The sequence below is a fragment of the Telopea speciosissima genome, chromosome 6 (genome assembly GCF_018873765.1).
Source record: "Telopea speciosissima isolate NSW1024214 ecotype Mountain lineage chromosome 6, Tspe_v1, whole genome shotgun sequence".
Classification (NCBI taxonomy): Eukaryota; Viridiplantae; Streptophyta; class Magnoliopsida; order Proteales; family Proteaceae; genus Telopea; species Telopea speciosissima.
This window is the reverse complement of record NC_057921.1, coordinates 62,798,224-62,825,342: the sequence shown is the minus strand read 5'-3', so window position 1 is coordinate 62,825,342 and position 27,119 is coordinate 62,798,224. Positions and strand designations below refer to the sequence as shown.

At 39.6% G+C, this 27,119-nt stretch overlaps 1 protein-coding gene across 2 annotated transcripts; it reads right to left on the bottom strand.

Moving 5' to 3' along the window:
• On the bottom strand, positions 1-26,664 carry LOC122666165. Of its 2 annotated transcripts, XM_043862296.1 has the most exons (8): positions 26,342-26,663; positions 25,573-25,635; positions 19,591-20,319; positions 17,074-17,208; positions 2,326-2,409; positions 1,428-1,487; positions 847-933; positions 1-359 (listed from the first exon to the last, which is right to left on the bottom strand). In XM_043862296.1, the coding sequence occupies exons 1-8, from the start codon at positions 26,627-26,629 to the stop codon at positions 72-74; spliced, it is 1,734 nt and encodes a 577-aa protein (XP_043718231.1). In that variant the 5' UTR covers positions 26,630-26,663; the 3' UTR covers positions 1-71. The 2 variants fall into 2 exon arrangements, with proteins under 2 accessions (XP_043718231.1, XP_043718232.1); XM_043862297.1 differs by lacking the exon at positions 25,573-25,635 and having other exon boundaries at positions 26,342-26,664.
• Between the last annotated feature and the right edge of the window lie 455 nt (positions 26,665-27,119).

Below are 27,119 nucleotides of genomic sequence, written 5' to 3'. Positions count from 1 at the left end.
TACAAAAAAAACACAACCTTTGAACAATAAAACCAACTAGCTGTACAAACTACAAACCATTGCTCCACTTTCTACACCGCATTGTTAGAAGTAGGCAAAGGATCTTCAGTTTTTGCCTTACCAAATGATTTCTGTGTTTGCAAGACGGGGATGTAAGGTGCAGTTATCTTCTTAAAAATATCGCTGTCCGGTTTCTCTGACTCACGGGGAGTAACCAGTTTTTTCTCAACATCTTCGAACTTCGCTGTGGCCCATGGTGCAGTGCCCACATTTCCAACTACACTTGCTGCTTCTATGGTCAGTGTAGAGACTTCATCTCGGAAAGCAAACCATGTGTTACCGCATGCAATACATTGCAACTGATGAGCAATAAAAAAGAATCATGGCCAGGATACAAAATCACAAGCAACATAAATAACCAGTTAGAAATCTATAATACTTCCATATTACAGGGGAATTGGAGAGAGCTTCAACTTCTCTTTCCACAGGACTACATTGGTACGTTTTAAATCCCATGAGAGCAGCATATCCAAGTAAATCAGCAAAACAGGATACCATACGAAATTACGAATTATTTGTTTATTGGACTTGGTTCTAGTTGATCTGTTAGAATGGACCAGTGTGGTTTTCTGGGATAAAAAACTGAAACCCCCCCCCCCCCCCAAGAAAATAATAATAATAATAATAATAAAAGACCAAAAATGCCAGCAGCAGTGTCTTTATTTTATTTTATTTTATTTTCTTTTCTGGGCAATAAGTGTCATTACGAGTGGCATTGTACAAATTCTGACCCAAAGATAATACAAACAGAAACTAAGACAAAGATGCAATAGAAAGTTTGACAACCTGATAGCGGTCACCACGTGCTCCTCGTATAATGTCTGTTAGACCCACTTTCTTCTCCATGCATCTTTTACATCGAGCATCTGTCATCTATTCCACATGCAAAGAGATATGCAAAGGCTACAGTTAATCTTTAAGAATCTAATGCACAAGTATATAATCTTTCTGGGCAAAGTTTATCTGGTTTCAGCCCAAAATATCTGCCATGTTGCATGTTGGATGGGGCCCAAATTTTGTTGTCAAATGTCAAATTCCAGCTGAATCGTACTTGGCAATGTGCAAAATAAAGCTTTTAAAATATAGGAATACAAACAAGGTGCACACCAAGTTATAGACAACGGGGACGGTGCATACCAATTGCCAATAAAATTATGCATTCCTAGACATGAGAGGGTATACAATTGATTGAGTCTAAAACTTGGCGTATGGTCCAGACAATGCCTTATCTAATGGTTGGCATTGCCCACATCATGTTATGTGGCACAACTAGGTGGACCGTAAGGAGAGTGGCCTTCTCTTGATAGGACCATATTTTGGCAGTTTCCAGTTTTTTTTTTTAAATAAAAAGACGGAAAAATTATGACCTGCATGCGTTCGGATTCTTCAGGCTCCTCCTTAGGAGTTTCTTCTTCTGTAAGAGCATCCTGAAATTTAGCAAATTAGGTAGGATTAGTTTCTTTCATACAACAGGGAAAAGAAGCATCAATCAGTGAAACCCCCAAAGTTCCCTCAAATGTATTATTATTCCAACATTCATAGTCTTGCCACTTATCCATCTGAGCATCCTAATCTCAGCTATACCCATTTTATGCATGTTTTGTTCCTTTGTTGCCCACATTTAGCACATACAGCATTGCTGGCATTACAGCCATCTCACAAAATTCACTTGTCAGTTTTAATGGGATGCATCATTCACACAACACTCCAGAAGCTCCACCTTACTCATTAGTTATATAAAGAGTATCAATCGCTCAAAAGTTTGAATATCTCCCTTGCTGTTCCGGGGATGGGTGATGAGATGGTAATCTGTTGTATGGTGGGTCTTTTGGGTCTTCATTTTGTCTAGGTTCCCCAACTCCTTGCTGGGGGTCTTCTTGTCGTATCATTACATTTTAACCTTTTAGCTAATATTAATTTTTGCTTATCAAAAGCTATAGAAGAGACCTGATGCTGGCCTGTAGGTTACAAACATGTTATAAAAGGACATCACATTCAAGAAGTTTTCGACCGTTGTGTAAGATTAACATATTTGTCTTGATAGTCATTAGTACTAATTTAAACAACTGGCTAACTGAGATCAGAAAGAAACAAAAGACTGGCATTGGAGGCTCATTGATGACTTCAACCATGAATCAAGCCACAAAAATCCAGGTTAATCTATTCTAGAAACACAGTGGATTTCCATGAGCAACAAAGAAATTCAGAAAAATGCAAAGGAAGGTATATTAACAGAACAGACAGCCAGGACATAATATTCCATACCTTTAGTTCATTAGGTGACATGTTAAGAATTCTTGAAGGTTCCAACTCTCTTTTTACTAGACGTCTGGCTAGCATCGCATTGCTCTGTTACAAGTTATTCAATACTAAAAATCTTTAGGACAGGTGTCATACTACTTTTAAAAGGAACAAAGATAGCAATTGCTAAAACGTCAGCAACATGGTAGTTGTCAAACAAGATGACATCCATTTACAGTTTAAAAATTTCTAATACAGAAAAGCACATTTTGTTCACTAACTAGTCTTTCTTTTCCAAGCATAGTTGTCATGGCGCCTACATAATCCAAATTGGTGGCAGGGCACCATGACGCCTAGGCAGGTACCTAGATGTCGCCTAGTCGAGCAAAGCAGTTGTATGTGTGCCTGTCTTACATAATAATTTCCCAAATAAAATAAACTTCCTAAAATCCTACTAGACCCAAGACTCAAACTGAACCCGGTTTATCTTAATCTGGATACCCAACTAGGTTTGGGTAGATCCAAGGTAGTGCACCTGCAACAATTCACAATTCCCCCGGTGTTGAGGAAAACTCGCACTCGAATTTTGTACAATGAGAGAATCAGCATCACTCGATCAGCATCCACAAACATCGTCTTTGATGGACCGAAGATCCAGCGCATCTCATGATCAACCATCACGATCTTCTGATGGTCGTTAGAAAACGACATCTCTTTGATGGGAATCTAATCGCGGGGTTTCACAACTGAAATCAGACCATCGATCAATTCTTCAACTTCAATCCTGATCGGAACGTGTACTTCAGTTTGATCGTCCCTTTCATTGTCCGCATTTTCTTCCACATCTGATCCGCCTTTTGAAGATTGTATCATGCTTGACATCTTATTATAGAAATTGTGGTTAATATTGGCAAGCTCCTAAAAACCTGTCGTCAAATTAGAAAGTTATGTTTGCAATTTATGGAACCCATTGCTAATCGAAAGGAGTAAATCGTGGCGATCAACCTCCATGATGTAGTGGGTTTATGATACTAATGGCAGAATCGTAATTTTTTGGACTGCAAACTAAAGAGAAGAAAAAGAATGGTGGTATAACGTATTGACGAGGAAAGGGTAAATGTGGAAACTAATAAAACAAAAAGACTTGATAAAAATAGGAGGGGCAATTATGGAAAAAATGTGACACTGAAAAGCAGTATAGGATGAGAGGATGGGGGTAAGATGGGAATAATTGGGTTTTACAAAAGAGAACTTATCTCGTTGGCAAAGTCTGGGTTGTATTCGACCTTTAGATACGAGAATGGCATTGGAAGAGTTCGACTCCTACAACGGGTGGAGGAGTTCGACTGGGACTTGAAAATCGGCGAGGATGGACCAGGTACGTCCGATTGCTCTACTTCCTTTTTCTATTTTTTATTTTTCCTGTCTCTCACTATCTCTTCTGTTCTCGCATTTCTCTCTCTTTTATTTATTTATTTATTTTTTGTGTGGAAGCAGAACCTTAAAGGGTTGTCTGCGAAACAAGGTAGAGGGGTATCGAGAAGGTTACGGAGGGAATGGGAGGAGATGGGTGAGGATTTTGATACAACTTCTCTGTCTTGCAACAAAGACGGTTTTTATTTTTTTGGATTGGTAGAAATAGGAAGATGGGGGATGTTGCAACATTCGGATGGATGGGTTTTAGCGGATGGTGTGGGTTGTTGTTCGTTGTGAAAGAACAGTAACACAGTAAAGATATAGGGGGGGGGGGAGCTTATTAGAAGGAAGAAATCGATGGGTAAGGATGTGGATCCTTCGGTTCTGATACCAAATTGGTGGATGGCCGGTAGGGAGTGGGAAGAAATCTGAGAGGGGCCTCAGAGTTGCAGGAGAGGAGAGAAAATCGCGTAGGAAGAAGAAGAGAGGGGGGGGGGGGGGGAAGAAGAGTGCACAGTCACAGTCACATTGGCTTCAAACCATAACTCAACTGTTCCATAATCAATCTGTTCTCACGTTGGTTAGAATGCAAGTATTTAAAGGAGAAAACAAAGACAAAAACAAAATACTCAACAACTCCTAGTTAGACTCTAAAACTGAAACTGAAATAACTTGCTCTCTCTCTCTCTCTCTCTCTCCTGTACCCTACCCAAATTAAAAGATTATATAATACTTTCCCAAATAAAATAAACAATCCTACTAGACCCAAGACTCAAACTGGACCCGGTTTATCTCCATCTGGATACCCAACTAGGTTTGGGTCGATCCAAGGTAGTGCACCTGCATCACTTAATTAATTGCCTATTAGAGAAGGTGCATGACCCAAGACTTCTAAAATCCTACTAGACCCAAGACTTTATTTTTATTTTTATTTCCTCCCTCTCTCTCTCTCTCTCCCTCTCCCCCTCTAACAGTCATTTTCGCTCGGAAAGAATTCAGGCGAGATCAGGGCTTTAGGTGACCTCCTCGCTCACTTTGAAGGCCCACACCACTACTGTTCCCCTTCGATTATCCCACCAGCAGGTTCTAGCCAGGTCTACGAAGCCTGGGTTTACGGTGAAAACCTTGTACGAAGGTCCTACTCCGGTCTACGAAAACACCACACCAGCTTTCGTGAACCTCCCGCCTACTCACGGTCCCTGAAAACACGCAGAAAAACAGAGATTGAAGGTGCTGAATCCTTCGATTATATCGTTATCCTTCGAAAGTGCAGAAAAAAAAGAGGGGGGGTTTACCGAATTCATACCTTCTAAGTCACCTACACCTCCAGCCCCAAGTTACCACTACCCTCCCCCTTCTAAAGCAACCACCACGACCAGTGGCCTGCAAGAGTGGCTGCGGTCTGACTTGCACAGCTCAACAGTAAAATACTCAAGCATACTGGTCGGCTCCACCTTGCCACTCTGGTAAACCACACTTGACTCTGTACTAGTTGAACTCTGGTAACTGCTGGCCCTGTTACAGCTGTGAAGGGTTCCTGTTTTCCTGCCGTGTTAATGCAAGAGACGACCTCGAACCAGTGAGAGATCGATTGCAGCCAGGATCAACATGATAAGGATCTATTAATGGTGTGCAACAGCAGCAACCTTGAAGATAATTGGAAATTGAATTTAGTCTTCAAAGGGTATCTTCACAATAGTTTATTGCAGTCACAGAAACAGCACAGCAGTGTATGTTGAACAGGAAAAGGAGAAGAAGATAAAGAAGAGAACCGGGGTAGGGGAATGACTCTCTGAGCCTGGGTCTCTCACCCACAGCTATGAGCTATCCCAGCTGTTGAAGCATGGAATTTCTCCCATAAGATAGCAACAAGGCCTGAAAATTCTTTTCTCCAAATCTGATCATTCCTTACAATAGGGGGCCTATTAATAGCTTAGGCAAGCTTACAAAATAGAAGGAAGAAAATAAAAACTAATGAAAAATAGAAACTAGATGAAAATAGAAACTACTAAGGCTTTATAGGCCTTCAAAACAAGCAAGGAAACAAAAATAGAAACTAATAGATTTAGTACCTAGGTACTACTAAGAGAATAGTAACAAAATAAAATCAGATCTTCACACCAGCTGTCCATATCAGCCCCCAAATTACTGTTCACGCGAACAGTAATTCGGATACTGTTCATGTGAACAGTAACTTTTTTTAAAAATTTCTATCTTGGTCTCTTTTCTTCTTCTTCATGCTTCTCTCTGGGCTGGGGCTGCCTTAGGTGATGCTCCATCAAACCAACGAAAACTTAACCACATCATCAGACCAGGCTGCTTCTCACAGCAGTCGAATCCACAACCTTGCTGGGCTGGTTTTGGGGCTTGTTCCTGCGGGTACATATGGACTTGTGATCTACATCACGTGTATTGCTCTATTATACCGTTTTGCTGTTTTTTGTTCTAATATACTGTTTATTCTATTACTCTGTTGCCTTACCTCTTCCCTCCTTGCTTGCTGCACCTTTGTATTACCTCGTCACTTCTTGCCTTATCTTACTTATTGTTAGAGCATTATTATTGACTTATTGTGTATTGCTCTATTATCAATGCTTGACCTGTATATAGCCTCATCATTGCTTGCTTTTATTGTGTTTGGCTGCCATACATTGCTCTAATATCATTGCCTGACCCTGTTTTATTGCGTATTGTTAGTGCATTATATTCTAACACACTGCTTGCTTTTTATTCCTTATTGTTAGTACATTATGTGCTTTTTATGTACCTTTATATTGCTTTTTTAGTATCAGCGTAGTAGTGCTTTCATTTGTTTCATTTTGTTGTGCTTGACCTATTGTGGGTCTGCTTGCATTATATATTTCATCTGTTTTATTTTTGCATTCATTTGTTTTATTATTTTTTCCATCTGTTTCATTTGTCATTTTGCCGGGCTGTTCTGTTAGCTGCTTTCTGAGTTACCTGCCTGGAAGTTTTGATATATCCTTCAGTTTTTTTGTCTTGTACTATGTGTGTGGCTTCCATTATCTGATGCCTAACATTTTGTTTGGTTGCGTAAATTGCTGGAGGCCTACATTGATTCAGATGTTACATCTATAGATCAGAGTATCTGTGGATTTGAAATTCTGACAGAATAACTGTTTGGTTACTCTGATTCTGAAACCTGAATCTACCTAAAAAACTGAAGCGGCAATGGCGGTTTGCAAGAGTGACGTTCAAGGAGCTAAGGCAGATCCGGTGAGGTTTGGAGAAATATCAATGGGGATTGGGTATAGGGATATAGTTTCCATTGAAGATAGCCTTCGAATAAGGCTATGAAATGAACTATATTGCAATGAAAGCAGGTACAGGGATGGTGTTGTATCAATATTCCATTTCAGTAGCAAGATGAATCTAACATTAAAAGAGAAAATAATACACCAAAATGATATTCCCAGAAGCTGTTTATAGCTTGTTCAGACAAAAGTTCATCAATCAAATTCAAGAATCTAAAAATAAAATATAAAATCTCATGGCATCAGGAAAAGAAAATTGTAAAAATATTTATAGGGGTGGGGATCATGATTCCTAAAATGGATTATGGAGATTAAAAAAAAACTTGGAGATGCTTACCATTAAATCTGCAATGATAACCAATCGGGATTATAGGAGCAAGGAAGTGAGTTTTCTTTTCTTTGAATCCGAGTCATTCGAATACACAATGAGAAGTCTTGAAGATCCTTCTCCTCTTGCTTGCTGGATTCCTTTCAATCTTCAAGAAAACCCCCGAAAATAGGATCAGGATTACCGATCAAATCAAAAGAAAAATCCTTTTTTTTCGTTCTTGCTCTTTCCCCCTCTTTTTTTAATTTTCTCTCCCCTTTCCCATTTCCCAAACCGTGGATCGGGATTACCGATCAAATCAAAAGATAAAACCTCCCTGATTTCTCTCCCATTCCTTCTAATCTTGACGAATTTTCTCTCTTCCCTTCTGAGAAGTCTCCAAAAAATCTAGAACCAAAACCCCAAATCTCACTCGTGATTTGCAGAGGAGCGCCAGCGAGGATGGAGCTCCGCGATTTGTAGAGGAGCGCCAGCAGATCCAGCGAGGATGGAGCTCCGCGATTTGCAGAGAAGCGTCGACGATATTATAGGTACTCGAAGCGGCAATGACGGTTTTTCGATGGAGCTCTGCGATTTGGTCTCCCCTCTCTCGATAATATGTGAATCTCAAGAAACGAAAAAACGTAAATCTCTGGATTTTACCTCATGAGGTAAAATCTTGAGATTCAGCCTTTTAGGCTAAAATATTGAATCTTAAGATTTGGTGAATCTTAGGATGTCAATCCGTTTTTCCAACCAAACGGTTAAAAAAGTTGAGATTCATGCATCCATAGATGTAAAACCCACAGATTTACGCAACCAAACGCAATGTAAGTGATTCTATTGGTTTTAGTCTTAACCCTATATCTAATGCTTGGAAACTCATTTTTTATACTTTTCTATTAATTAAACCTATTTCCTATAGTGGTGCATTAGGTTGGCAGCCGGCACTTGCTATATTCGGCCAATCACCTTTGCATGGATCCTTTAGTTTTTCTGATCTTTTTCTTGATCTCATGTCTTTCCGGACTCTTTCTTCTAGGACATCCCCTGTACGCGATATGTCGCATCGTCGCCCGGATGCGATGATAAGTAGGTAAGGGCAAGTGAGAGGAACTTTGCCAGCCCAGAATCGTAGGATTAGATTAGCTTCCTAGAATATTGGATCCTTAACGGGTAAGAGCCTGGAGTTGATAGATGTTATGAGGAGACGAAGGATTAATATAGGTTGTATCCAAGAGACAAGATGGAAGGGTAACAAAGCTAAAGTGTTAGACGACTTCAAACTTTGGTATGTGGGAGACCAAAGTAATAGAAACGGAATGGGGAAAATTGTGAATAAAGGTCTAAAGAATGATGTAGTGGAGGACAAAAGAATGGGTGATTGGATTAAATCCATTAAACTAGTGTTGGAGAAAGAGGTTGTCAATATTGTTTGCGCTTATGCACCCCAGATAGGATTGGATGAAAGCAGTAAGAGCCAATTTTGGGACCGTATGGATGATTTATTGCATGGTTTTGGTCAGGATGAATCAATTATTATTGGAGGTAACCTGAACGGCCACATTGGGAGAGATTGTAGAGGCTATGAAGGTGTCAATGGAGGCTTTGGGGCATAGCCACATAGTTCAAGATCTTGGCGAGATCTCGCTTTTATCTCAATTTCATAGCATCTCGAGTCAAGATTACAGGCTATATAGAATTAATACCATATCTCGACCTACATCACAGTATCTCGCCGAGATCTCAGGCTATTTTTTGTTTCGGTTCGACTCGGTCGAACCAGACCTTATTAAAGCTCATAAAACACCATAACTCGATGAGATCTCGACTCTCTCTCGCCTGTCTCGCCTCTGTGAAGGGGAAACTCCATTTTTGGGTGTTTTTTTTTATTTCTTTTGGCAAATCACACCTCCAACACCTCATCAAAGCTTGATTCATTGAAGATTGAAGTTGTTAATCTCCGCCAAACTGCATCTCAAGAACCTAAGGTAACTATTCATCTCAAAAACTATATTTTTCATAGAAACATGATCTAAAATTGTTTGTTGACTATGAATTTATTATATATTATACATTGTCCACCGATCTATGGAATGACGAAGGCGAATTTTTTTTTTTGTTTTTAAATTATTTATTTATTTATTTGTAAAATTAAATGATTTTCTTGTACAAAATTTGAAAAAAATATGGTTTATAATCATTGTTTGGAACTCAATTAAATATATGTTGGACACCGTTGGACAATCTATGGCTTCTCGGTGTCACTTTTTTTTCAGCTAGTAAATTAATTATTTTAATTTCTGAAATGTCTCTTGGGTCTGGCGGAAGATTTTAGCCACTCGTCCCCTTGTTCAAGGAGCTATATGCTCCCGCATTGGTGATGGTTCTACTACTTCCCTCTGGCTGGATTATTGGCATCCTATGGGCATCCTTCTCCACCTTGTTAGCCCCAGAGTTATCTACAGTTCAGGCATCCCCAGAAATGCTCAGGTGGCTGATATCCTCGACCCCTCTGGTTGGAACTCGCCTCCTTCTTCGCATCAGACTCTCTCCAACATTTGGTCTACTCTTCCAAACATCAATCTTGGGAGAGCTGAATGTGTCATGTGGTCGCCTTCCAAGACGGGTTCCTTCTCCGCCAAAGCTGCCTGGGATCATATTCGCATCAAAAGTTCTCCTACTCCATGGAGAAAGCTTCTTTGGTTCAAGCATTACATCCCCCGTCACTGCTTCACTGCCTGGAGAGCGCTCTCCAACTGCCTTCCAACTCAGTCCTTCTTTCGTCATTGCCAGATTGCTGCTTCTCCTTCATGCTGCCTTTGCTGGAACAATGTGGAAGACACTGAGCACCTTTTCTTTGCTTGCCCCTTCTCCTTAGCTATTTGGGAGGGGATCTTAGCAAAATATTGGCCTAGACGTCGTAGAATTTTGCCGTTCACTAGAGAGTGGCTTTGGATTGTGAAGACTTTTGCTGGTTCTTCTAGTTGCGAAAAGTAGGTAAATTAGCTTTTTGTGCCACAATCAATCACATCTAGATGGAGCGAAACCTAAGGAAATGGACCACCAAATCTCGTACTCAGCAGCAGAATTGGGATTCCATTTCTTTTGAAATCAAAGCTCGTTTATCTTTGCCCCCCCCCTTTCTTTTTGTAATGACAGCCCAAGGAACAGGCTTATTGTTGTCTCCTGGGGTCTGTCCTCTACTTCTCTCCAGCCCTCTCCTGCTTGAGGAGCTGGTTCTTCTTTTCTTTCTTCTCGCTCCCTAAGGGAGCTGCTGTATCTTTTCTCCTTGGTAATGAATTTTTTTATTCACCCAAAAAATATATATATATATTTTAAAAAATTACAGAAAATTCCCAAAAAATAGTGAAAAATATCTATTTTGTTTTGAAAATTATTTAAAATTAATGAAAGCATTGCTAATGCATTTAAATATGGAAAGTGATGATTCTTATTTCATCCATTATAATTTTGTACCATAGTTGTCAAGGCGTCGCCTAGGTGTCCAGGCGCCTTGATCGACTTGGACGCCTTAACTGCCTAGTTGGTGTCACCTTGATTTTTTACCCTCTCCGACGCCTTAGATCGCCTATCCGCCGTGACAACTATGTTTTGTATTACTTACGGTATGATTATTTATGAAAAAAATTACAGAACTTATTTTTAATTAAGAAAAAAATACAAGAGGTAAGGGGGAAATAGGAAATAGCTATATGATTAACTTAGGACTTTGAAATGATGCTGAATACATCAATAATGCATGCATTGTTGATTTAACAGTGTGCCAAGGTTTAAAACTACTGAACAATGGCTGAGGGTGGAGGTGGAGATATAGCATGGTTGCATGAAGAGCCAATGTCAAATGACAAGAAAAAGTCAAGATGTGACTACTGCAGAAAAATTCTGAATTCTGAATTCTGGAGGGGCTATAAGATTAAAGCAGCATTTGGATGGTAGGTATAAGGATGTGGCCACATGCAGACAAGTTCCCAAAGTAGTGCAACAAAACATGTCTAAACTATTGAAGGGAGGAAGATTAAAAAAGGCAGAAAGGCAAAGGGTGGAGGAAGAGTTTCATGAGGCAGTCCTAGAGAGACACCCACAGCCACAAGATGACGCGTACATGGATAGGCGGGATGATTTTGAGACACAGGCAGAGTGGAGAGAGTACCAAAGAGTGTTGGCAGATAGCCGAATGACAGCTGAGATGGAAAGGATTAGGGCTACAGAGATGTGTAGAGGAGCAAGTGGCTCTCGTTCTAGACCAGCTGTTTCAGATGCGCGATCGGCAAGGGATAGGAGGAAGAAGCAGAGACAGGGGGATTTGCCTTTTAGGAGAACCCAGAGTGTGAGGGGAGCTGCATCCCCATCCCCACCCCCACCCTTCAATCCTGATGATCCCATTGAGATTCTTTCAAAGGATCCTTATATACAGACAGCAGGACACCAAACAAAGAACTATAAAGCAATCATGGGGTTGTTGGAAAGCGAAAGTTGGTGATGCAATGTCCAAGTTTTTCTTCTATCATAGCATCCCAGCTAATGCTGCTCAGGGAACATATTATCAGGCTATGATTGACACTACTGAAAGGGCTGGCAAGGGAGTGAAGGGGCCCACTCCATGGGAAATGATGAATGTTCATTTGCCTAAGCAAAAGTAATGTAGTCCTAGAATAGGTGATAATCCTACTAGGAGCCAATTGGAATCAAGCTTTGATCAAGCCTGCTGTTTAGGGTTGATTTGGGGCTGTTTTAGGGCAAAATTAGGGTTTAGGATGGGAATTTGGGAATGGGGTTTATAGGGTTTTAATCTACAGGTTTAGAGGGTCATTATGGTATAAAAATATCTGAATTTGAATCAGTTTTAATTTCCTGCAGAAATTAGGGTAAGGGTTTCGGGTTCTAAAACTAAGGAAAATAGCCAAAACTAGGGTTTTTAATGGGGGTTTAGGGCTAGGCTTGGGATCGAGTTTAGGGCACTGTGGGAGGGAGGTCCGATCCTAATATGGGCCTGTTTTGATGGTCCGAAGTGGGAGATCTGTAATTTTAGGGTTTAATGGCTAATGGAACTTTTTACAGAAATTAGGGTTGGAGTGATGGGAAAGGGCAGCAACTTGGGTCAAGTAGGGATGGTGTTGAGGGGAGGCTATGGTCAGAATTTGGATGGCTTCTGATAGGTAAGCAGATCTGGGCAGAATGTAGCAGTCTAGGGTTTATGAGAAATAGGACAGAAAAGAAAGGGGATCGATTGGGGAAGGAAAGAAAGGATAAAACAGAAAATTAAAACCCAACCTTACTCTGGATTCCTCCGGCAGCAGCTTGGATTGTTGAAGGATGAAACCACCTTCGAAATAGGGATCCTCCCAGCCGTCACGGCGTAAGGAGTCGCAGGATTCCACCCACCCTTCCACCTTGATAAACTCACAAGGATGCACAGAACCGTACGAGGAGAGAACCTATACACCCTAAGATAAGGTGGTGGAGATTAAAAGCGGAATACCCAAAGACTTTTACTGATAATGTGGTCAAACAAGGAAAGTGGGACTTTGACGGAAACACCAATGCGATGTGGCACGAAATGATGATTTGTAATAAGAGGGTTGCCAAAGATGTGCTAGGGGAAGCAAAGGGTGGTCGTCAGGCCCATAGGGAGACTTGATGGTGGAACATTGAGGTCCAAGCAGCCATTAAGAATAAGAAAGTTTATTTTAAGACATGGCAAAAGACTAACGAAACTAAGGATAAAAAGAGGTATTATGATGCCAAAACAAAGCTAGGAAGATTGTGGGAATGGCTAGGGAGAAGAAGTATGAGAATCTTGATACCAACCTAAACACTAAAGAAGGAGAAAAAGCTATATATAAGATAGCTAAGATGAGAGAAAAGAAGAGTAGAGATTTTGACCAGGTGAGGTGCATCAAGAGTGATGATGGAAGAGTGTTGGTAAGGGAAGAGGACATCATGAAGAGATGGGATGAGTATTGTGACCCACTAAATGGAGATAGGTCGAGTGGAAATGAACTGAACGATTGCTTTATTCGACAAGGCACCACACGCCATAAATATGTAAGAAAAGTTAGTGTGGCAGAAGTTAAAGAAGCCTTGAGAAAGATGAAAGCAGGCAAAACTCCAGGCCCAGATGAGATTCCAATAGAAGTATGGAAAACCCTTGGAGGTTGTGGGATCTATTGGTTAACCAACTTGTTCAACAAGATTATGAACACAAAGAGGATACCAGATGAATGGAGGCGAAGCATTGTTCTCCCGATCTACAAAAATAAAGGTGATATCCAAAGCTGCAATAACTATAGAAGCATAAAGCTAATGAGTCACACTATGAAACTGTGGGAAAAGGTTATTGAAGCACATTTGAGAAGAGAGACTCATATCTCGATAAGAACCAATTTGGCTTTATGCCATGTAAATCCACGACAGAAGCTATCTAATTATTGAGGAGCCTTATGGAAAGATATAGAGATAGCAAGAAGAACCTCCTTATGGTCTTTATTGACCTGAAAAAAGCCTATGACCGAGTCCCTAGAGATCTAAGCCAACATGTTCTAGTGAAGAGGGGGGTGTCAAGTAAATATGTGGATGTCATTAAAGATATGTATGAGGGCGTGGTGACTAGTGTGAGATCTGTGGGAGGTCAGGGCAAGGAATTCCCAATTACTATTGGATTACATCAAGGTTCAGCCTTAAGTCCTTACCTCTTTACGCTTATCATGGACGATATAACCAATAGCATTCAAGACGAGGTCCCATGGTGTATGCTCTTCGCCAATGATATCGTTTTAGTGGATGAGACAAAAGAAGGGATTAACTCTAGGTTAGAGCTTTGGAGGCCAACCTTGGAAACAAGAGGCTTTAAGATTAGTAGAACGAAGACGAAGTATATGATGTGTAATTTTAGTCACACTTTGATGGAGACTGATATGGTGCAAATTGAGGAAAGAGAGATACCGCAAAGTGACTATTTTAGATATCTGGGGTTAATCATAAATAAAGAAGATTACATAGAGGATGATGTTTCATAGAGAATTAAAGTAGGATGGATTTAGTGGAGAGGTGCATCCGGAGTACTGTGTGATCGACGCATTCCTTTAAAGCTTAAAGGAAAGTTCTATATGATTGTTGTTCGACCGGCCATGATGTATGTGGTGGAATGTTGGGCAATTAAGAAGTGTCATATTGATAAGTTTTGTGTAGCAGAGATGAGGATGTTAAGATAGATGCATAGTTGTCATGGCGTCATGGCGATCCAAGTCGGTGGAGGGGTGTCTAATTGATATATCGACACGTCGCCCGCCATGGCGATCATGTCGACCATGGCAGAATTGTAATTAAATCCAAAGTTGAATGGCAAACGAGTAGATAAATCAAGATTTATAAGAGCAATGGCAGAATTGTAATTAATCTGAAGTTGTAAAGGAGTGGCAGAACTGTAATTTAATGGAGTTACAAAGAAAACTGAAGGGGTTAAACAGAATAGAAATAGAGAATATAAGGGGTTTTATATAAATAATATAAATTGTTCTTACTTGCAATTTTAAAGACTTAATGTCTTTTTCAACCTTGCAATAACACGATAGAAAGAGAGGCAGAGAGACGGTGAACTGGAGTAGTTCCAGCAGAGGAAACTCCTTATGAAGATGATTCTCCCTGCAATTTCTGGAACAAATTTGCAGCACCAAAGTCTGCCGATCCCAACGAGAAATAGCCCAAAATTCTACTGGCAACCGAATGGTGAGATCAGAAATCAGATCTGGCGGATGTCTTAGTTGCAGGTTACTAAACCAAGGCTAAAATAGGAGATTTTGGGAAGCAGGGAGTGGGTCTAAGGTTGGGGAAGAAACAAAAAATTAAAGAAGAAGAAATCGAAGAGGGAAAGAGAGACAGGACGCCATGGCGTAGGTCGATATGCACAGACCTCCAGCGCCAGGACGCCATGGCGACGATATAGCGACGCCATGACAACTATGGATGGATGTGTTGAAAAACAAGGATAAAGTACGAAATGAACATATAAGAGCGGACTTGGAGTTGCCCCGATCAGTGATAAGCTTCGAGAGAGTCGTTTACGGTGGTATGGTCATATTCAACAGAGGCCTAGGACGCCGCCCCATTAAGGAGGAGTAATATGATTCCGATTGAAGGAGCTAAAAGAGCCAGGGGCAAATCCAAAATGACATAGGAAAAGTGGTAAGGAAAGACATGCATAGTCTATATCTTGTACCAAGTATGACCTCAGACATAGCCTATTGGAGGGCAAGGATCAATGTCCCAGACCCCATGTAGCTGAGAATCTCCTAACATGTTGGGTTGTGCCTCTTTCCTCTTACTATCTTTCATCTTTCCATTTATATTTTATCTTTCATTAGTCTTTCTCTTTTCTTCATTTCTCACCTCTTTCCCCATCTCTCTTTTCCATACTTTCTTCCCCTTTTAGGTTTGAACTCTGTTTTCCCTACTTTGGTTTATTTGGATCCATGTAGCCGACCCCATTAAGTAGGGATAAGGCTGAGTTTGTTGTTATTGTAGACAAGGTGCATGAAACATTATACTTTTTTTTTCTTGGTAAACGAAGAATCCAAGTGAAACCATAAAGTTTTTATGATGATCTAACCCAGGCCAAATGGTTCAGCCATCTGAGTCAAGCGGTTCACCATAAAAATGGACAGTTTAGATAGCCTGTGATGTAGATCGAAGCACGAAGAAGAAAATTGTGAAAAAATAAAATTCAGAAGTTACTGTTCACGTGAACAGTGCTGTGGCCCACCTTGACAGCTGGCTTAGAGGAGGATTTCTAAGATTCTTTTCAGTCTTCTAATTTGATTAGTTTCTAATTTCAGTTTAGGAAGTAGGCTTAGTTTTTATTTAGAAGTTTCTATTTCAGTCCTTTGTTTCCTTTCAGTTAGATTTAGTTTCTATTTTCGTTTGGTTTCTATTTTGTAATCCTCCCAATAGTCAAAAGGGAGTTACAATTTTGTAACCATGATTTAATTATAAATAAGTGTATGAGGCTGAGCAAAGGAGGACAGAGATTGAAGAGAAAAGAGTTATGGTTGAAGCTGTGAGACGTGGCAACGGTGAGAGGATGATGGGCTGAGAGAGCTGATCCTCTCCCCCCTTCTATATCCCTTTCTTCTTCTTTTTCTTATCCTTCTGTGTTCTCCTTCATATGTAAACAGAACATTAGCAATAAAAAAAAGAGTTTCAGTTTTGTTCCTTTTATTGTACTGATCCAGCTGCAATCGATCTCCCTCTGGTTTCCCTGGTTCGAGATCGAGTTTGCATTAGCCTGTCAATTCTCATAGCTCTTCATGTCAATATGGAAAGTGACTCAAAAGCTCATCCATTGATGGTCTAATCAGTTCAACCATTCATTCTAAAACAGGTTTCAAAACATCAACCGGAAGACATCCAAAGACCAAGTTCTAAAGAAATATGAAAACCCCACCAATTGTAATGTATAATCCTTATGATGGAGACATGGGCAAACGATAAGTATGAACTATGAAGAAGATCATCAGCTACAGTTGCAAATCCCTATGACACTCAACAACTACTTAATAGGATAATCAAGATACGATTAGTGTTCTCTTACGTGTATTTTAATTTGTACAGTATCATAATAAAAAGTCCAACTAATAGAACATTGCAATATGAACGTGCACCATGGCATACATATTCTTTATAAGACTATACTATATCAACAGATCATGACACCAAGTCACCAAGAGTGCAAAGTAAAAGGTAAACATCAAAAACCTTGAGGTTGAATACTAGCTGTCTCATCTTCTGGTTATACTTCGTAAAATCAAAGGCAAGAGTTTCATGTGAGACCCTCTCAAGAGAAGTTACTGCTGCAACAGCAGCATCTGGCCAGTGGATTGCTTCATCACCCTGCGGAATCCAACAAGTTACTACAACAACTAAAACATCATAAAATTTTAAGAAGTTGAAAATTACAAAAAAAATTACAAAGACTGTGTAAACACACAGTTGTGGATTTATACCAATAATATCCCAGATTCATCAAATTTTATATGATCATCCATATTCAACTCCAGGTTTGCATTATGCAATCCATAGTACATAGAACAATGGTACCATATTTGCACTCCGAAACACAACACCTCTTCTATATCAGAATAATATCATAATCATATTTAATTTGTTATTACTACTGCAACTATTGTAGTTTCTATTCTCTTTGATTCTATTGAATACTGATATTTCCAATTCTCTTCTATATCCTAACTTTATAAATCAACTTTAATTGGAGCCAAAATACATTCTTATCCATGACTACCTTCCTCCTTTCTGTCCAGATTCTCCCAAATAAAAAACCCTCTAATCAATTGGAGAGTTTCAATTTACTAGTATCTAACCACTGCCCTAGTTTGCCTACTTCAAATTTAATCCAAATCTCAGAACCCCAACCCAGCTTCTTAGTTTCTTAATAGAAACTTTTATTTCAAACCCTCCTACCAAAACCCTAATCAATCCTTAACCCTTTCACATGTTTCTTCCTAATAGTACAGCCTTAGATCCTCAAAGCCTGAAGCTGTCATAGATAAATATGACACAATAAAGCGAAGACATCTCCACAATTCTGCCCTATAAAAGATTCCTGCTTCATTACTATCCCTATGAAGTCGAACCCCAGTAATTAGTAAGTTGGGATATAAATCTCTTCTCCATAATCTGCACTTAGGTTTCTATTTCCTAAAAAAGCTTATTTGAATCGTTTGATAGTATAATTCATAGTTCGAGGTCTCGGAATTTGTCTCGGTTTCGACAGCTACTGAATCAAAAACACTACCGAAATTGAAAATATACAAAGTTTCAGCTGAAATTTCTGTTTAAATACCCAATCTCGACGAGACTGGGTTGAAATTTTGTCCTGTATCACCCTGGCTTCTCAAAAATTCCAGAATCATTCCCTTATTTATGCCAAACATTGTTTAAGTAATTTTTATATTTGTTATTTCATTTACTTAAGATATTATTCATAAATAAGCAAATACCGCCAATTTGAATCCAATAAAAATAGTTAAAAAAATCAAATTCCAACAAGGTAACAAGCCAACCCCCCTAGTTAAAGAACAAAAACTAGATTTTTGGTCGTAGGGGCGATTTTCAACTTTCAAATGCTGGGTTTTTCTCCAATCTAAAAAATCCATAAATCTTATTGTGATAGAACATTGCTAAAAACCAAAAGAGCGGCAAATAATCCTTTGTTTTGATATCTAAAAATTTATATTCATTCAGAGCAATTTTTAACAACATTCGTGCAAACAAAATAAAGTTTGACCAAAACATAAATCTGTAAACATAATTAGATTTGAACAATTTTACACTCGTTAGAAAACTGGTTTTGTGCTCTACCCAAGCAAATCCAAGATTACTTAAATCTGATTTATTTTGAAGGAATTATGTTCCGGTCAAACCTTGTTTGGTGTGCGCGAATGCTGTTTAAATTGCTTTGAATGGAAATAAAGGTTTAGACCTAAAAACAAAAAGAGATTATTTTGACACTCTTTTGGTTTTTAGTGATGTTCTATCACAATAAGATTTATGGAGGTTTTAGATTGGAGAAAAACCCCAGGCATTTGAAAGTTGAAAATCGCCCCTACCGCCGAAAATCACATTTTTGTTTTTAAACTGGGGGGTTGACTTGTTATCCTATTGGAATTTGTTTTTTTTTTTAACTATTTTTATTGGATTCAAATAAGGGATATTTGCTTATTTATGAATAAAATCATTTACTGAAATGATATTTGACATAAATAAGGGATGATTCTGGAATCTCAGCGAAACTTTGAACTATGACTACCAACCTAGGGTCTGAAGTCAAAATACCATTTTGGTATGATTTAAAAAAAAAAACTTAAGGGTTCCACCATGTTTATAGGGACTAAAATAGGCTGTACTACAAGTTTCATGACCTAATTAGGTCATATGGCCCCTGAAACCAAGGGGCAAAATTTGAAGGAAAAAAATGCATGGTTTCAGCCGAGACAACGCGGTTTTTTGCCTTACTGAAACAATGCCCGAGACCTCAACCTCGAACCATGGTATAACTTTCTCAGCCTACAAGCAAGCTACCCAAATGTTGCCCTACTTATTGAACAACTGTATTCCCAATAAGGATAATCCAATGAAATTGTGAGGCTACTAATTAAATTTGGTTAACGGTTATTTACATGCCCAATCCTTTTGAGTAATGGAACGAGGATTCAAAACTTATACAATGAATGAAGGGAAATGTTCATTGCGCACCTTCATACTCTCTTGACAGCCATTGTTTCCACTTGCAGCACCATCAATGCATGCAGATCCAACTTTATCTTTATCATCAGCCTGCACATAGTCCTTTGAGATGCATGCATACTGAATTGCTTGAAGAAGTCTCCCCAAACATTTGTCACGATATGAATCTCCAGTTAAAGCCTTGAAGTTTGCTAATATTGAATAAAACTCGGAAGCATCATTGGAACCACTTCCTGGTGTTTCTGCTTTTAGATCAGGCCTGGTGGCATCGTCTTCCCTTGACACATCAAGAGGAGATATATTTTTCCTTCTGAGGTAACGCTTATTCTTCAATGTCTCTTCCTGTTCAACAGGAGGATCTTCAGGCTCAATATCTGGAAGTTCTCCTAGACGCTCTCGAGTTTTCTGAACTAGAAGATCAATTTCATGTTGCTTCTTGTCCTCATAATCTTTATCTGTTAATTTCCAAAGTTTTCTCTCTACAGTATCATACACTTTTTGGACAATAAAACCAGGATTCTGTGAGCGTTGTGGAAGCTGCTTCTGTAAAGGGACAAAATGCACTACACATTTGTGCATTACAGATTCTGCTGGAACCTCATCATGGTGGAAACTGTAGAACAGCTCTCTAGTATCATGTGTTTCCCAGCTTCCTCCACCCTTTTTTTCTGCTTCCTCAGGACGATAGAACCACTGCCCAGTAACCATCACACTCCCATCACTGGTTTGTGCAATATCCTGCAAACAAAAAAATCAGAACCTATCCATGAGAAGAATACCCAATTAAACTGTAAGACAAGATTGTTGAGTTATTTGTGTTTGACTGTTTTCCCTTCTACCGGTAGGGATAGTTAGGGGCTTGGTTGTTATGTTTTTAACTGAGGGTATAGTTGTCCTATTTATACTAATATAGGGTAGTTAGTCTTTGCATTTATTTGTTTTTCACCTCATATAATAATATAGTGGCTAACGGTAGGAGGTAATTCCAAACCTAACCGTGAGTCTCCTCCTTTCCCCCATCGTTCTCTTTTTTTCTCTTCTTCCTTCCTTCATCTATTGATTGTTTGAATGACCTAATACTGCTACATGGTAACAGAGAATAAACAATCAATAGTTTCATCCCCACCTTTGTTTTGAGAGTCTTTTTTGTCCATTCTTCCCTATGGTTCACAGAACCTATGCTATTCTTTGATTTGTCTGAAACCCTAATTTATGAAACATGACAACTACTATTTCTAATGCCAATGAAGACTACTACAAGAGTGCATCATCATGCGCATGAAGACTTGTTATTGCTGCTGTCTCCTACAACCTATGCTTACCCTGTTTTTTGGATCTTTGACTGAACCTATCAATCAAGGATATCTCCCTATCAACCCATCAATTGGTTGAGACTTTTTGGGGTCTATTTCTATGGCCAAAGGTCTCCCATTGCTCCAAGCTTGATGCTGATCAGATGAGTTGACTGTTGGTTGTTCTTGCAAAGTTACTAATCCTGAAATTTTATAAGTTTCTATTTTGGTGCACCTGCTAATTATCCACTTCCAGCCACTGGGTTGCCTTCATATTTTTGGCATCTTTTCTATTTGTTGTATCCCCTACTTGATTTGCTGCTAGCAATTTTCCCCCTTGTTGGTGCTTGGTTGCTCTTGTGGTTTTGGTTCTTGGTGGCTGGTTTATCTTTTATTGCGGTGATGTGGCTGTCATCTGGAAGTGATACATGCTGGTTTTGTGATTATGGTGGTTCTCTAACTGGTATTTGCTGAATTGCATTGGTTTGTGCACTCTCCTGAGATCCTTGATTGGTGTTGGCTAGTTTCTCTTATGTTTGCTGCTGTTCTCTATTTTTTTATATCATGGGTAACTAGAAACCTCCTACGGATAGTGTTAATGTCCAGATTACTTCCATTAAGCTCAGTGGAACTTCTAATTACTTGCTTTGGGCCCACGTTATTAAGGTGTACATCCATGTAAAAAAGAAATTGGCATATTTGATTTCCTTTCCACCTTCCTCCACTGATACAATGTTCAATGACTGGATTTGGATGCGAGAAAATAACACACCTTGTGTGGCTATAGAACAGTATGGAGCCAGCCGTTGCTGCCAAAGTTCTGTTCTACACTACAGCCAAAGGTGTGTGGGATGATTTGAAGGAAATCTTTTCCCAAGACAAGAATCTGTCTCGTGTTCATGATTTGTATGAAAAAAAAATTCACTTTTAGACAAGGAGACTAGTCTTTTAGCCAGTGAATATTCGGGCTAAAAAAAAAAAAGTTTGTTTCCATTTCTCACCTTCCGTTTTCTTTACATTTGCTTTATCATTATCTTTCCATACTATATCATCCACATATCATCAAGCGTTGTCTCATCCTGGATGGAAGTCTGCTATGGATGTGAAAATCGATGCCTTGCTTTCTCACCAGAATTGGACTTTGGTAGATCTACCTTTACGTAAGGACCTCATAAAGTGTTTTGGGTTTACACTATTAAGTATAACCTTGATGGTATTGTTGAACGGCTCAAAGCTTGTTTGGTTGCCAAGGGATACACGCATACCTATGATGTGGACTATTTTGTGACCTTTTCACCTATTGCTCATCTCAATTCAGTTTTTGTGCTCATCTCTTTAGCAGTTAATTTTGACTGGCCATTGTATCAGTTGGATATCAAAAATACTTTTTATATGGTGATTTGCATGAGAAAGTGTACATGGAACAACATCGTAGGTATGTTGCTCGGGGGGAGAATGCTTGTAAATTCCGTCGACTTCATAAGGCAATATACGGGTTGAAACAGTCACCTAAAACCTGGTTTGACAAGTTTAGCTTCATTGTTATTCTATCACTCTGTATTTGATTGTCACCTTGATTGTGTTGATTTTAAATGTTGATGACATTGTTATATCTAGTAATGACACACTTGGTATTGCAGAGGTGAAGTCCTATTTACAGCAGCACTTTCAGATGAAAGACTTGGGTCTTCTCAGGTATTTTCTTGGTATTAAGGTTGTTTGTAGTAAGAAAGGGGGTTAGTCTCTCTCAAAGAAAGCATGTGCATGATCTTTTGGCTGGAAACTGATACGTTAGCATCCAAACCTGTTCACCCCTATGAATCCACATCAAAAGTTTGGGGCTAATGACGGTGAAAAAGCTTGCTAAAACATCAGTGCAGGAGGTTGTTAGTAAGCTCATTTATCTTACAGTTACTAGGTGTCTAGACCGAACAGATCTTTTGATGTGGGTGTTATAAGCCAATTTATAGAAGGCTCACTGGGAGGCTTCTTGTCAGATTCTAAGGTATCTTAAGGGTGCTCTAGGAAAGGGAGACGTAATAAGCATATTGAGTTGCTCTAGGAAAGGGTCTTGTTTATAGACCTAATAAGCATATTGAGTTGGTTGGTTATTCAGATGCAGATTGGGCTGGCACTAAAGGTGATAAGAGGTATACTACTGGGTATTGCACATTGGTTGGAAGTAACATTGTTACATGGAGAAGTAAAAAGCAAACTATGTAACAAGGTCTAGTGTTGAGGCCGAGTATAAGGCTATTACTCATATTGCAGCTGAGTTGATGTGGCTAAAATCACTCCAAGAGCTTGGTTTTTTCATTACTAAGCCTATAAATATGTTTTGTGACAATCAAGCTGCCATCTACATTGCCAGTAACCCAGTTTTTGTGAGTGCACAAGGTGGACTGTCATTTTGTACGAGATGCTGTGATGAGCAAATTGATCTCCACTCCGTTAGTTACTTCTGGAAATCAGCTTGGTGATATGTTCACTAAAGCCTTGTTTCATCCGGATTTTCTTGATGGTTGTTTCAAGATGGGAATGGCGATGTGTATGCTCCAGCTTGAGAGGGAGTGTTGAGTTATTAGTGTTTTCCCTCCTACCGAAAGGGGTGTCGTATACATCAATCAGCAGGGATAGTTTGGGGCTTGATTGTTTATGTTTTTAACTAAGGAAACATCAAAGCTTTAGAATCTCGCATGGCTTCCTTCCTTTGGAAAGGGGCTGAAACCACTAGATTCCTCCACCCCACCAGCTGGGCTTCTGTTTGCCTCCCCAAGGAAGAGGGGGGGCTTGGGTCTCCGTCATATTAAAGATGTGAATTCTGCAGGCATCATTAAGCTGATTTGGAAGATAGCCTCTAAAGAAAACAGCATTTGGGTTTACTGGATCTACTCTGGAGTTATTCGGTCTGATTCTATTTGGACAGTCACTTCCTCATCAGATGCTTCTTGGGTTTGGCGCAAAATGCTTTCTCTCAGGCCGACGGCTCTCAAAGCAATTCTTTCCAAGATTGGAGATGATTCCTCTACTGCTCTTTGGTCGGAGCATTGCCACCCTAAGGGTATTCTCATTCACTCGATCAGCAACAGAGCTATTTACAATTGTGGCCTAAGTAGGCAATCTAGGGTTGCTGATATAATATCCAATGGTGACTGGAGCCCTCCCACCACCATCCACCCGGGTCTTATTGAAGTCTAGGATGCTTTGCCCTCTATCCCTAGAAGGCCTTCAGGGAGGTGTGATTATGTATATTGGACTCCTTCCTCGGGTGTGTTTAAATCAAAAGATGCCTAGAACCTAGTTCGGATTAGAAGTGATCTAGCTCCTTGAGAAAGCTTGTCTGGTCCAAAGGCCACATTCCCCGGCATAACTTCACTGTGAGGCGCGTCTTCACCAACTGCCTCCCAACGCAGTCCTTCCTTCGCCTTCGTCAGATCCCAGTTTTCCCTTCTTGTAGTCTTTGCTGGAACGCTACGGAAGATGCAGCCCACCTCTTCTTTAATTGCCCGCTTTCCTCGGCTATTTGGAAGGGAATCCTTGGCAAATGCTGGCCTCGCAAACGAAGAATCCTCCCCTTCTCTAGGGAATGGTTGTGGGTTGATATGACTTTCTTGGGCTCTTCGTTATGCAACACAGTTGGTAAACTAGGTTTTTGTGCTACCATCAACCAGATTTGGATGGAGCATAACATTAGGAAATGGACTTCCAACTCCAGGACTGTTGGCCAGATTTGAGACTCCATCTCCTTCGACATCAAGGCAAAGCTCGTAAATGTAACTTCCCATTGTATTGATTTCCCAAGGAACACGCATATTGTTGTCTCCTGGGATCTCCCCCTCTCCTCCCTCCAACTGACCTCCTCCTCTGTTTGAGGCTGTGTTAGCTTGTATTTTTGTTTCTCTCCCCACCCCTTTTGGGGTCTCTGTTGTTTCTTTCTCTTTGGTAATGAAATTCTTTATTCACCCAAAAAAAAGGGTATACAAGTCCTATTTTAAACTAAATTGGGGTAGTTTAGTATTTTTATTTATTTGTTTTACACCTCGTATAAGAATATAAAGACTCACAGTAGGAGTTAATTCCAAACCTAACCGTGAGTCTCCTTTCCCCGCCCCCCATCGCTCTCCTCTTCTCTTCCTCTTTCTCCTCTCTTTTCTTTTTCCTTCCTTCATCTATTGATTGTTTGATTGATCTAATACAGCTACAATGATCAATTGAAAATAATGTAGAGGGCCAAGAGGAAAAATATAAAAAAGAACTACATAAAAAATTATTCTGCAGGAATCATGCAGTTGTTCATACAGACAAGGCTGATGTGGCTCACCTTGAAACCTTTCTTAACTTTGACCTTGGCTCTTTCTATGCACAGAATAGGCATTTGCATGTGTTTGAATATTACTATCCGGATAGGACAGGATGACCACCAAACTACTTTGGCAGATCAGGCAACTTATGACATGGTTCCATTGAAAAGATTTTTATAAGAGATATGGTTGAGGTTCAAATTTCAATATACTGCTGTCTGACAATAATTTTCATTATAAATATATATTTATCAAAGGTCCAGTACAACTTACTATAGATATGACAGGCATTCAGATGTCCAAAATATCAATTAAGAGTCAAAAACAGAGAATACGAAAAAAATTAGGAACTTATGAAGTATCTGACTGATGTTAAATGAAATAAATAACCCAGTTACCTTGATGATAGCAACATAAGGCTTCTGATCTGGATCCTCAGGTGTTAAAAGTACCGGATCTTCCTGCAGAACAACCATGGCCAAATGCAAACTTATATCAGTTATATGAGAAGTAAATAAGGCTACTAAACGAAACCATTTTTACTAGCAGTAAGTCAAAATTCTAGGCGAAGGAACATATTCTCAAACTCCAGCATCCAAGGACAAGGAAAGGTACCGAATATACCTCAAATCAGGCATCTCAGAGACCCTATGATTGAGACACGTAACTTAGACTCCGAGTCTCATAAATAAAAGAGGATAAAAGAATCCTGTCCAGCTTTCCCCTCTCTTCCACCCTAATACTCTACTTAGAAATGCTAAATTTCAATCATAAATTCAAATACTAATCAGCGAAACAAATGAAGAGAATGTGTCAAGTATATGAACTTCAAGAACACTTGAGTAAAACGATTCAGCCGCACGCGAACACTTTTAAGGAATATTTTCAGCACTTCTAAATGAAAACGTCACACTCCAACAGAAATAGAGTTCAGAAATTACTACATATTTTCGAAACTGAGTATTAAAGAGAAAAATTAACAACAATATCAACTAAAACGAAGAAACATCATGTCTCTACTCAGAAATTATAATGAATTCAGACACTCAAAAATCACATGACGAAAATGTGGACGTAATACCCTAACAAACTTCAACAAGCGCCAAAAAAAAAAATTTGAAGACGAACAAATGGAAAAAGAAAAAACCGAGAACAATCAAAACTAACCAACTCGAATCGATTCCCATCGTACTCGAAAGCATTATGGTGAGTTCGCCGCCCTCTTCCTTTACCAGTAGTCTTGATTACTTCTCCAATCGGCTTCGCGTCCTCTACCACCGCTTCATCTTCGTTTTCACTGCTCTCAGATTCTTCTTCCTCAAGCTTAACCTTCTTTTTCTTGTGATTTTCCGACTGTGAAGAAGAAGAAGAAGGACGCCGTGAAGAAGGACCTGGAACTTCTTCCTCATCTTCTTCGTCGCTGGTTGAAACCTGTTTGAACCTCCTCTTCCCCATTGTTATTTGTTGCTCCGATAAATTGGATTTTGCCCGCCAAGTGCCAGAAGAAACTTGGTCATTATATAGAATTAGGAGAGGTACCGAAAATAGACCACGTTTTTTAAGGTAAATAACATATCTGCCACCGTTCCTTGGCGCGGCTATTTGTCGTTGTGCATCCGTTACACGTATAGATAGTTCACTTCACTCTGTTTTGTTGTTTTCCCTTCTGGAACCTTTACCTCGCATGGTACACATGGCCTTTGTTGTATTGTCGGATCTGTAATGTCTTTTTCGCTCGCTTTAATAGAGTAGCCATTTATATTACCTTTTCGCTGCCAACCTATCGTCTTTTGGTACACGAAGCTATGTGAGGTTCGTTTTCTCACAGCGATGAGTTAGGTGCACGACAGGACTGCCTCACTATTTGTATATAGAAGGACCCACGGAGGAAAGAAAGGAAAAGAAAATGTAGGAGGGCGTGTAAATGATACTGTACCTCATTTTC